At 36.2% G+C, this 12,211-nt stretch overlaps 1 protein-coding gene across 1 annotated transcript; it reads left to right on the top strand.

Moving 5' to 3' along the window:
* Positions 1 to 3,547: 3,547 nt before the first annotated feature.
* Positions 3,548 to 11,874, top strand: ube2d4 (ubiquitin-conjugating enzyme E2D 4 (putative)). The gene is made up of 7 exons (XM_047381894.1): positions 3,548 to 3,841; positions 6,542 to 6,605; positions 6,793 to 6,824; positions 6,916 to 6,993; positions 7,084 to 7,189; positions 8,879 to 8,972; positions 9,399 to 11,874. Exons 1-7 carry the CDS (start codon positions 3,818 to 3,820, stop codon positions 9,442 to 9,444), a joined length of 444 nt encoding a protein of 147 aa, XP_047237850.1. The 5' UTR covers positions 3,548 to 3,817; the 3' UTR covers positions 9,445 to 11,874.
* Positions 11,875 to 12,211: the final 337 nt, after the last annotated feature.

The raw sequence follows: 12,211 nt of genomic DNA, 5'->3' as shown, positions 1-12,211 counted from the left end.
GACAATAAGATTATCTAAAAAGTATAATTTTATGCCTTCAAACAATTTCCCAATTATATAGTTTTCATGCTTGTATATGTGCTTGTTGCACTGTTTTTAAAGTGCTTATAAATAAAGTTGGTTTGGCTCAATTACTTAAAGATTGTTCATTTGAGAATAGCATTGAGTACAGCAATACAACAGATCGAGATGTATTTGTTTAGTGTCTAAATTAGCTAAATTAGGCATAAATGGGCATAACTTTTAACAACATCTGTGAGAACCTCTTGTAATTAAAACTGAATCCCTTGCATGCTTGTAAAAGCCATTTAATAAGCACATCTTTGAATCTATAAATGTTTATACGGTTACATCACACTAACCCTGTAAGCAAACAAAAACACTTACAAAAATAAAAGCTTTCAGACATGTAGTGGTTCGTTTGATGTCATAGAGAAAGCGACCCAAAAACTGTTAGTATTTACTTTTAATATCTGATTACACTTTTAAATGTACCTATAATAAAAGATACAAGAGCAAAGATAAACACTTAAGGAAAAATTCAGAAACTTTCTAGGTCAGAGGCCACCTTAACACTGACAAGCAAAATCAAATCACAGCTAAGGAAATGAGCCATGAACTTCTGATTGCTCCATACATAATGACCCTTTTTTCCAGTTGCACAGCTCAAGAATTATTTGATTGTGCAGAGTGCTGACTTCACTGCAAACATGTGCATTGCTTGCACATATTGCCTGTGTGTATAATCAAATCAAGACCACTGATACAAGGAGTGAACAAATATCTCTTAGTACGCAGGAACAATGGATCTTTGTTCTGTAAGAGAGCCTTCAGAAAGCTAATAGACTGACCGAAGGTAGGACACCTCTAGAGACTGTGAGCTCAAGCTTGTGCTCCCCATTAATTGGTTGTGCTTTTATTGGATAATTTAGACATAAGCAGGAGCAATTTAAGTTAATTTTGAAAATGACAGCAAGCATATGTGCTTTGTCATGGCAACCATGGGAAAAAAGTGCTATTGAAGGGGAATGTGCAGGGGCACAGACACAGCTTTAGCATGATTTCCACAGTGAGTAGAATGTTTACAGTTTAACTTTCATGTAACCAAAAAGAAAGATCGCAGGAATCTGCTGAGTCTAAGAAAACATATAACCTCATAAAGTCCCTCCTCTGACACATTCACACTATGGGTAAGTAAAACCTAAGCATCTGGGCACTGATAGGAAATCCCCCTTCATTTCAGTGATGTTTTGTCTTAAGGAAACAAACAATATTAAATATTTTCTGGAAATGTTACACGGCAGCATGCTAAACTCTGCTGCAGAAATCCCTGCTGTTTCTGGCAGCTACAAGCCCTGTTGGTTTAAAACAAGCAATAGAAAGGAAAGAGTTACAATTTAGGATTTCAGGAGGAACTACAGTAGGGCGACCCTGGGAGGCTTTGTGAACTGAGGCTTAAAGACAACAAAGCGTGGGCTTGACTTTGTCCGAAAACCGCATGCTGATAAATGGCCTCTCCAAGTAGACAAACTGAGAACACAAGGCCCCTGCTGCACAAGACCCAAACTGCTACCTCTGCTGCTCACTGAATCTGATTACTGGCAGGCCCCGAGGACAGGCAGGTCATTGAGAGCACGGAGATGAGCAAACAATAAGATATTATCTGAAGGAATCTTCAGTTTTCTAAAGGAAAACGGTCCCTCTCAGTGTCACATTGACGATAGGATCATCAACCCGACACTGAATCAGCCATTTAAGAAGAATGAACACTACGTCCCATTCATGCACACTCTCTAAAATAATGAGAGGTCCTTTTTCACCCTTGTTTAAGACATATAAAGAGGAACTCATGCAGCTCTGCGGGACAAGGCCGTGCAGAAACCGGAGCATGCAGCTGACTCAGATGAATATGCCTTTACAGTGATTGGGTGTTAAATGAATAAGTTTTTTTTCTTTATACGCATGAAAATAATACACCCGTTTGACTTCATTGTTTCTGATCCATTGTCATGCACATCTCCACTTTAAAAAAAAATAATCTGAAAACAAGCATTCTCCAAAAATGAGGCAAGCAGTTCTAGGTTTATGAATAAATATAATTTTATAAGTTTATAAGTTTGCAAAAGCACTTTTTAATTTAAAGATGAACTTAGTGATACATCAAGCTGGTTGTCATTTCTGTAATTTTGGTCTTTTCAGACAGTGACATCTTGTGGACACCTGGCTTCGATGAATGCTGTACGTCTCAGCACATGCAAACAAGAAACCTCTCCAAGATGATTTCAGGTGACAAGAATCACCTGAAATCATCTGAAAGAAGGTTAAAAGAGTTTTAAAATGATACCATCATCATGCATGTAGATTAAACATTATGACTGCTACGGCTAATGAAATTCTGTGCTTGTTTATATTCCACTATATAACACTGAAACCGGTTGTGACAAATCAATTAATCATTTCTAGAAAATAGAATGGACCTGAAAAAAGTTCAGCTGTCCCACCAAAGTTTTCTTGACATTTTCCTCCTTACAGATTTCTTTTGTTTTTGCTTTTTTGTCACACTTAAATTTTTCAGATCACCAAACAAATTTTTATATTTGACAAATATTGACAACCTGAGTAAATACAGACAAGTCGTTATTTCATTAAGATTGGGTAACACAAGGTATTAGGGCGTGCAGTGAAGACAGTCGATAATAATTCGAGGAAATGTGAGAACTTAGTGACAAAAACTGGACATTTAAAAAAAAAAAATGTTTTCTGAAAACACAACACTGGCTTCTAAGAGGCCGACAGAAACACTGAATGAATTACAGTAATTCCAAACAAGCACTGGCTGTGTTTTACATGTCACGACAATCTGCTGTACCTTTGATATATTTTTCCTGGTCTAGCGTTTCAAGACAGATGTCTTTTCTATCAAACAAAAATCTCACCCCTTGCTAGAATCTTCTAAAACCTTGAGATAGATCATGTTACAGTTTAAAAGAACCAAACTGGAACTTTTGGCCCATGATTACAAAGTATTGTTTTTGCATGGAAACAGCATTGCATTTCACCAAAAGAATACAATCCACAGTGAAACATGGTCTGGGGTCACTTTTCTTCTGATGAAACTGGGGGTTTTGTCAAGGTGGATGAACTTATGAACCGTTCCAAATACCTGTCACTTTTAGCCCGAGAATGGCTTTAGTAGTGAAAAGTAATGTTTTTTAAGTGGCTTAGCCAGGACTCTAAACTAAATCTTACAGAACATTACATTTGGTATCACCTAAGGCTGGTTTTGGAGAAGAGAGGTACCTTACAATGAAAGAGTAGAGTGGGCAAACATTACCAAGTTAAGGTTGGCAGAAAGACTGAATGTCGAAATTCAGTCAAAAGGTGGTTCAACAATGTTATGGTTTAAGGGTGTGCAAACTTATGCAATATATTAGCAGTACTGTGTGTACAAAGTACAAAGCAGTAATGTGTGTGTGTGTGTGTGTGTGTGTGTATATAGATAGATAGATAAGACACACATTGCTGCTTTGTACTCTAATGACATAGGTCTCGCGATACTAACTTAGCACGAAGAGGAGTGAGAGACAGCTAAAATATCTGGGTTGTTTTGTTGCTGTCTGAAGTAAGAGCGACAAAAAAAGAGACACGGTTTATCGCACTGGTTGTGCTACATCCCAAACCTGCCGTATCTCAGACCTGTTTTGTTTACTGCATGCAGAGTTGAATTCATCAGTACGCAGCCACAGAATCCTAATTGTATGTCTGAGGTGCTAACTGTTAGCTGACAGGCTACCTAGCATAGCCAGCCGCTGAAGCAATGGCGTTGAAAAGAATTCAGAAGGTGAGTGTATATTTGCTTTTAGTACCACCCAAATGTTGTTGTGGGTGTTTTTTTATTTTATGGTCGCTAGCTGTTTAAAGATAGTGTCTTGCTGTAACATTTCTAACGGTGAAATTTGTCCTCACTGTTGGGTTTTTGGTGCTCTTTTTCAAAAATAATTCAAAGACAAAGGCGAGTTGACCACCGCTGGCCCAGTTGGTGCATTGCTACAGTGATGTTGGCTCACAGTTACCCATCAAAGCGCTCCTTCAACACTGCTGCTTATTTGGGTGAAATGTCTGTCATATTTTTTTTAAACTTGAAGTACCCTGTCCTTCTGTTAGGGTAAAAGTAGTTAACACGTCGGTTCGCTTTTATCGGTACCGTAATGAAGTGGGGACGGAGGGTTGACTGCTTGCCGTGGCAAAAATTTCCTAATAATTTCCTGTGTTTTCAGTCGACAGAATCCTTTTAGTTTGTCTCTAACAGTTAGTGGCTGATGTATTTACTCGCTGAATGACAGCTGCACGGCGGTTGCCAAATTTGAACTCAACAGTCAGTGTTGCCATATATGGAGTGGCAAATGGGCCACTGGAGCAGGCTATGGTGTGTATTTATATAATGGGCCTCCTTTCAAATGACGTTAAATAACAGGATTGATTTCTATTTAGGAGTCTAGTGTTTTGATGTCTGTTGATTGCCATTATATGTTTGATCTTTATGTTTGCTTGTTAGTTTGGATTTGCGGAAATAAACATGAGTTAAAGAGGTTTATTTATTATTATTATTTTTATGATTAGATCAGATTTCTTTAATTTTCTCTCTGTATAACTTATTTGTTCCTATTTATTTTGTATTCCTTATATTTGAGATACAATGGATAATTTGAACTAATTTGACACCTTTTGCCATATTTCATAAAGAAGATGTTTAAGTTAGACATGTATATCAAAACAAAACAAAAAACTTTCTGGAAAGAGCAATAAACTACCATTTTAAATGATACCAAGATCATGTGTGTAGGTTAAAAATAAAAAAAAAGTTACACTTTTTTTAAAAACCCAAATCGTTGTGGTAATTTATGTCTCAATTTACATGGAAACCTGTGACCAGTTCAGACAAAAATGACCAAAACATTGCTTAATAAATCAAAACACATAATGTCAATAAACATTCAGTAGTCTTTAATTAATGTTTAGCTTTGTTAGTGATTTAAAAGTTCAGCTAATTGACTTGTAAAAATCTTAAAGCTAAAATGTCACATTTGTGAGAAATATTTGGTTACTTTCTAAGTTGTAACACTAAGAAACCAAACCTTGCACAGGGTAATTAGCCACACGTTTACATAACACAAGCTGTTGATTTTTTTTTGTGTAAATGTACTTCAAAGTATTAACTATCAGATTATTAACTTGATTTAAATAGATTTTACTCATCTTCAGGTTTTGTTGGACCAAAATATCAACAATAAGCGAGTGGTATGTTGCTATCAGGAATAGAAAAAATAAGTAAGCAATGATATTCTGGGTGTGTTGACTTTACGTTATTTCTGTGAATTCTTCATTCCAATGGGAAACTCCACTCTACAATAATAAATAAAACACTGTAGTGTATAATTTAAAAAGTCCAACAATTGGAGCCAAAAAACGTTATAATGCCACAGACTCACTGATAGTTAGTTAGGTAGGACTATAACATACAAACATTACTATAATAATAAAAACACTGTTGCCTAAATCTGAACGCTAACCAACCTAAATAAATTCTAAATTTAATTAAAATTTCCTGTAGCTAAGAAATAATTTTAAATAATCAAATTATTTCATAATTTTTAATATTATTGTCACGAGTTAGATGCATATCCAAACACCATTGCGCCACTGTGAGAACATTGTTTAACCCAAATTAAAAATTATTGGCACCTATAGCCAATCACTTGGTGAAACAGAGTCTGTCTGATACTTGAATTTTCCTACAGCACGTTATTGCAGTTCACACCTAATATGTGCACAGATTTTCTTTTTCCTATTGCATTCAGATGCGACCCATAATTTAAACCAAACAATGCTTTAGTCGTCAAGACACGGCACACATTTATGCGTGTTTAACAATATATTTTGTGCATATTAACAAAAAGTTCCTTCAAATTTTGCAGATAAGATTGAAAACAAATGGCAGTTTCATGATGCATATATAAAACAACCTTTGAACAAGCTTAAAATCCGTTTGGTCTTTTTTAGTATATTTTCTCAAATGTAGTAAATTGTAGGCCTGTAATCCGGTATTGGTGTTGAATCAGGCTTTGTAACAACTACCTTGCAAAATGTTAAAATTTTATACATTTTTACAAATATTTCCACGCAGCACGGATATTGAGATGGTCCAGCTGCGATAATTATTTTCTGCATGTATACTACATTGTGGTTTGACTGATGCTGTAAAAAATACTTCAGTTGTGACCTTGACCCATGGAGATCGGTTGGAAATATCTGCAACTTTGCATTCACAGTAAAAGCTGCTCCTATGTCGTATGAACTAGATTTGATTTAAAGCAAACAGGAAAATATTATTTTATTATTTATTTCTGTTATGGCGATAGCAGTTAAATCCTGAGCTGCAAAAGGTTGTTTAATAGACTCCAAGTTTGGTTGTGAAGCCTAATGAAAATGTATTTGAATGGTTCTGAACATTGAAGGCTAAATATCTGTGTCTTTCCTTCAGGAACTGTCCGACCTGCAGAGAGACCCTCCTGCTCAGTGTTCTGCTGGACCAGTCGGAGATGACTGTAAGTATCTTGTTATGGACGTTTGCCTAAACATATTATTAATACCAGGACCAGCTGGCTGGATCTCAATTAGACATTCCTTGTTGGACAAAATAAATATTTTCAGTTGTGTGTTTTAAAGTTTATATCAACACCCTCAGAAAACTTGTTAAATCAAGAGAATTTCTTTTTTTTTCTTCTGTAACAGTGTTTCATTGGCAGGCAACAATAATGGGTCCAGTAAGTACATCTTTGTCCAACTTTCAGCTGAAATAGGAAACAATATATAATTTAAAAGTATTTTAACTTGTTTGTATTTTTATGCCACCAGAGTGACAGTCCATACCAGAGTGGAGTGTTTTTCCTCACCATTCACTTCCCAACAGATTATCCCTTCAAACCACCAAAGGTAAGAGTTGTTTTATACGTCATATCCTTCCAGTTGCTGGTAGAGCATTCATGGTTATGGACTGCTGTTTTATTCCATATTTTGACACAGGTGGCGTTCACTACAAAAATATACCACCCTAACATCAACAGCAATGGAAGTATTTGTCTGGACATCCTGAGGTCACAATGGTCTCCTGCACTCACAGTGTCAAAAGGTAAATACTGTAGTCCGTTTGAAATAAAATTACCATTAAAACCACATTTAGCAATGCTGGTTTTTAAAACGTTCCTTTATTTATCTTCCATCAAACGGATCATTTCAGATGTGTTTGCAGCAGACACAAGCTAAAAGAAGCAAAAGTAAGGCAGGGATATTTAAAGCAACAAAAAGCACCAAGTCTTACACGTGGCTGGATAAATAATCGTGATATTATGTTTTTATTATTTTACCCACCCCTAAAGAAAACATTTGACTTTTGATTGTCCCTGAATGCAAGGTGCCTTGTTTTTCGGCCATTTACAAGTTATTTTAGCCTGGTGTGTTGATGTAGAAGTCTACAAAGTCACTCATTTGACATTACACCTATTTGTTATTGCTTTAAATGTAGTATTCAAAATGCATTGACCAAGTAGATATTTTTTGACATATTCATCTTGCAAAAGAAAACACAGTTAAATTTGGAATTGTGGTCTTTGCGTTTCTTTTTAGTTACTGTATTTTGTGAGGATATTTGTGTGTGTGTGAGAGAATATTTCAACCATTTCCTAAATTGCATAATATGACATTGTCTTTAAAAAAGACTTAAAAAAACAGAGACAGATTAGTTATTGCCAAACCCTCTACATATGAAGTTGTTTTTTTTTACCTGGCACCTGGGCCCCATACTACTATTAAGCCGGTTCAAAACATGAGTTTTCTTTCAGAGGCATCTCTATTGGAGGATTCACTGTGAAACAATCTGATGTTATTGATGCATTGTTCCGATTTTGGTATTTCTAACCATATTCTGCTTTCTGCTGTTTTGTGGGCAACGATCTGTGCCCTCAGATCACAGAAGCTAAGGCAGCTACAGTCCTAGTGAAGGAGGACCCTTTTGATGTCATTGAATGTAATTATGTAAAAGTCTCGGTTTTGGACTAAAATGCACACAGCTGACTGACAGGGTAAAATAGAAGAATATAGGAATGTGATTCCAGGAGAATAACGTTCCAGATTGGAATGACCTTAGCCGTAACATGACCTTAGCACTAAAATTGAAGATTGTGCTTAAGTTGTACTCGGAAGCAGGTTATCAACTCAGAAAATCAACCTAGGGGTAGTAACTCTGGATATGTTTACACTTATGTAAAACAGACAGAATTCAGAATTTGAATCTGAGGACAAATCACAATGGAGAGGAAGGAAGGACATCACAAAGCAGGATAGGTTTTCAGCATTACTTACCATAATGACAGACCCTGGTGAGAAATGAATCAATCTTGTGAACTTGGAAATTCCAAACTGAACCTGAATAATTAGAATACCTTTATTGGGTCCCCTTAGGGAAATTTTTCTTGCAGCCCAGTGGAAAACATAGAAAACATAACAGACACAGTCACTCTACAACATTACAAGTAACGATACAACTTGGAATGACACAACCAATTACCTCAATAAACCACAAGTCATACGTCACAGTACATGTCCCTGTTTAGAAACCATTCTAGTTTCCCCAGAAATCCTAAGCTTTAGCTGCATTTGTCAGGTTTCATTTTATATCTGGATCATTATCAGTAATAAAATAACATTTTCTTATATGTGGTAATTTTTGGTAAAGATCTGGTTTAAATACCCTTTTCTTTCTCTTGTTGACAGTCATTGAATTTATTCTCTAATTTTAATCTTTTGATTTATTTCTCAACAGTATTATTGTCTATCTGCTCCCTTCTTTGTGATCCAAATCCGGATGACCCCCTGGTTCCAGAGATTGCTCATACATACAAAGCTGACAGGGAAAAGTGAGTGCTAACACCACCACACACCAGCACAGGCGCCTGTCTGATACAGTTGGACACTTAAAACAAAATCAGATAATATTGCTACACCAAGTGTTTTCAAAGAAAGAGCGACCCGGTTCCCATTGTTGTTGCTGAGAACAGTCTACAAACAAATTCTAGAGAAAAATATAAAACAAACCCAGTTTATGTTTTTCATTCACAATTGCTTCCAGATCCTTTTTCTTCTACTACGATGTAACTTTTAACAAAATATTGCATGTTTAGTTTCCGTTGAAAATTTCACAATAAAATATTTTTTGCATTTTGAATAAAAATCAATAAACTATAAATTTTTTTTGGCCTCTTCAGCAAAAGGTTTGATCACCACTGGTTCAAAATATATCCAGCATACAACTTAAAACTCATCTAAGCTGTTTGTTTTTACAGGTACAACAAACTAGCAAGAGAATGGACACAGAAGTATGCAATGTGAGAACACCAGGAAGATTAATAATTCAAATGAGAACAAAAGAACCCACAAAGGATTTGTTATTTGATACAAATGAACAATGGAGATGAGGGAAACGAAGAGTTAAAAACAAAACAGCCCACATTTTGAGAAGGAAGTGATCCAATGCGGTACAGCGACACTTGGCTTTCAGTGTGCTGAGTTGCTACAATGTTCTGTCCTTCATTACTGGTATAGATCGGCAGAGCAGGACCTGGCGGCCTACTTAAAGCACTCCCATATGGAATACTGGAATTTCTTCACAGTCCCTGATGCCACACTCAGACTGTAAACTGGTAGTGGTATGTTGTGATTATAATTGTTGCTGTTCATACACTTCATTTTGATTGTCATATTATTGTTCAGCAGAGATGCAAACTGTTCGATCTAGGATCATTTCAGAGGTACTTAATGCACCCGACTGGATTTCTTCGAATTTCTGTACTTTCATGTATTTTGGTGGCCTTTCTGTGTTAAACTGTTGAGTGTGTGTGTGCAATTGAGACAGAATGTTTCTTGAAGAACACAAAATGGCACAGCAGATAATCTGTTGGCAATAACTGTCTCTACCCCCCAAAACAATGTGAAATGCATGAAAAATGATTCGTCTCAATTGCCCTCTGTAACTGAAAAGCAGAAAGTGTTTTACAGTTTTTAAGACACTGGAGAGCTACAGTTTTAGAGCCAGCAGACTTAGAGTCTGTGCTCTGGGATCCCATGGGCTGGATTTTCATTCCCCTATTCTTTCACATGTTGTTAGTACACTTCTATACTATAAAAAATAACCACCAATCACTGATATATTCATCGTGCAAAACAGTACTACTGTCATTTTGTGTTATGTAGCTACAAACATGGCTAGCCCTTCACATAAAGCTTCGCTGTGCTCCACCTTGTCGGTACAGTTACTCAGGTATCTAACCAAGTTATCAGACTTGACAAGCATTGACCCATTGTATTAGCTGCCCTCGATGTACAGTGCTCATCTCTATTCACCTTACATAAAAAGAAGCCAATTCTTTCTGAGGAGGCATTGTGTTGCGCACAAATAAATGGTGTGGAAGAAGTACTGTCATCCTTGCTTTCCCTCTGCAGGACTTTTGATATTGTTCATTGAACAACACCAGGATTTCAAGAGTCTTCAGATGTCATAATGAGACCTAGACACTACTGTTTTACTGTAATAAAAGGGCCCTACTCTTTCAGGCGGCATCCCTTGTATTGGAGAGAGGTTTGTGCAAAACTTTGCCATTTTAAATTGTGAGCATTTAGTTATTTGAGATGTTAATTATGATGACACTATAATTTGCGTTAACAGGTGATTTGAAACTTTGTTTTTTCTTTTTCATGTTCATGTGGGGGTCTGCAAAATGTTTTGGAATTAACTGACAGTAAAGCATTTTGTCTGGGTAATACATTTGTGACTATTTTTGAAAGCTTTTAGCTTTAGGCTTATTTTTATCTTTGTGTCACAGAAACTGAACGTGGTTGTGATATGTCACAATGTCTATTTTTATTATATATATATATATATATATATATATATATATATATACTCCATTGCGACTGCCTGGAAAGGCAGACGGGAAAAGTTGTGATTGTGTGTCAGTATGCTGGTGCTGCCAATATTAGGGGAAATGTTTTTTCTGCTATTGAGGCATTATTGAATTTGTTTAACAAGGAAGGGGCTTATTTAGACATAACTGATTGTAGAAGCTTTGTAGAATTAACACTGAATTAGGCATGTAACATAGATTTTATTAGCTGCTGTTATAGAAACCAGTTAAAACAAATCCTAAAAAATACTTCCTAAAGTGTTAAAAATGTATTCTCTATTTGCAGTGAAAGGCTTAGCTGCACAATCCAGTTACGCTATAAATTCAGTTGTTCAAGCGCAGTCATCTATTTCCATGCTCCAGCTGTACTGCTGAATTCACCCTCGATTATAAAAATGACTGATGCTACATTTCATTTATTTGTCCGATGTGCTCCGTAGAATTTTTATAGGGAGCTTGGCATGCTTTGCACTCTGGAGAACCTTCTCTCAGCCATTTGCCAGATATCAGGGATTTTGTTACATTTTATCTGCCTAACACCTCAAACTAAAACATTTTTAGCCTTAACCCTCATTTTTATAAATTTGGAGGATGTGTCAGTAACTGTAAATTAGCTGTCAGGACTTTAAACTCCAAATTGGGTTGTTCATCTTGGTAAAAGACACGAGAACCCGCTTGAACAGTACTAATGTTGTGGCTGTGTCGGAACGCAGAACCTGTCCTCACGCATCTGAAAATTTTTAGTAAAATATACTTCAACTGCCACCACGAACCTACATGTCTACATAGTAAAAAAAAAAAGATAACTAATGACATTGTTATAACATGAAAATAAAGCTGTCTTGGATTACTACTGTCAGTTGTGGTTTGTGTATTTATATGATGCTGGAAAAATAAGCTATAGCAGGAGGTATAAATAAATAAATGTAACATGTCACATAAAAACATCCTGTGTGTAGTGTGTTACAAGCCACAGAAGAAAGTTCAAACATGTGGAAGAAGGTCTTCAGATGGGAGAATTATTTATTTTTTTACCTACGTGCAGGACTGGGTGGCAGAACACCAAGACCTTCTGTATAGTGAAACATTGTGGTGGCAGCATCATGCTGTGTGGAGGTTTTTCTTCAGCAGTCCCTGCTGGATGGAGCAATCCATGAAGAAAAGATGTTAGAGGGTGCAAAATACTTAAGGTATGT

This window comes from Girardinichthys multiradiatus, chromosome 12 (genome assembly GCF_021462225.1).
Source record: "Girardinichthys multiradiatus isolate DD_20200921_A chromosome 12, DD_fGirMul_XY1, whole genome shotgun sequence".
NCBI classification, from domain to species: Eukaryota; Metazoa; Chordata; class Actinopteri; order Cyprinodontiformes; family Goodeidae; genus Girardinichthys; species Girardinichthys multiradiatus.
Note: the sequence above shows the minus strand (reverse complement) of the source record. Positions and strands in the feature narration are given on the sequence as shown.

Coding starts and splice junctions, on each gene's coding strand:
- ube2d4 (XM_047381894.1), top strand. CDS start 3,818: ATGGCGTTGAAAAGAATTCAGAAG. Junction 6,825..6,915: donor AGGCAACAATAATGGGTCCA/GTAAGTACATCT, acceptor TTATGCCACCAG/AGTGACAGTCCATACCAGAG. Junction 6,994..7,083: donor ATCCCTTCAAACCACCAAAG/GTAAGAGTTGTT, acceptor ATTTTGACACAG/GTGGCGTTCACTACAAAAAT.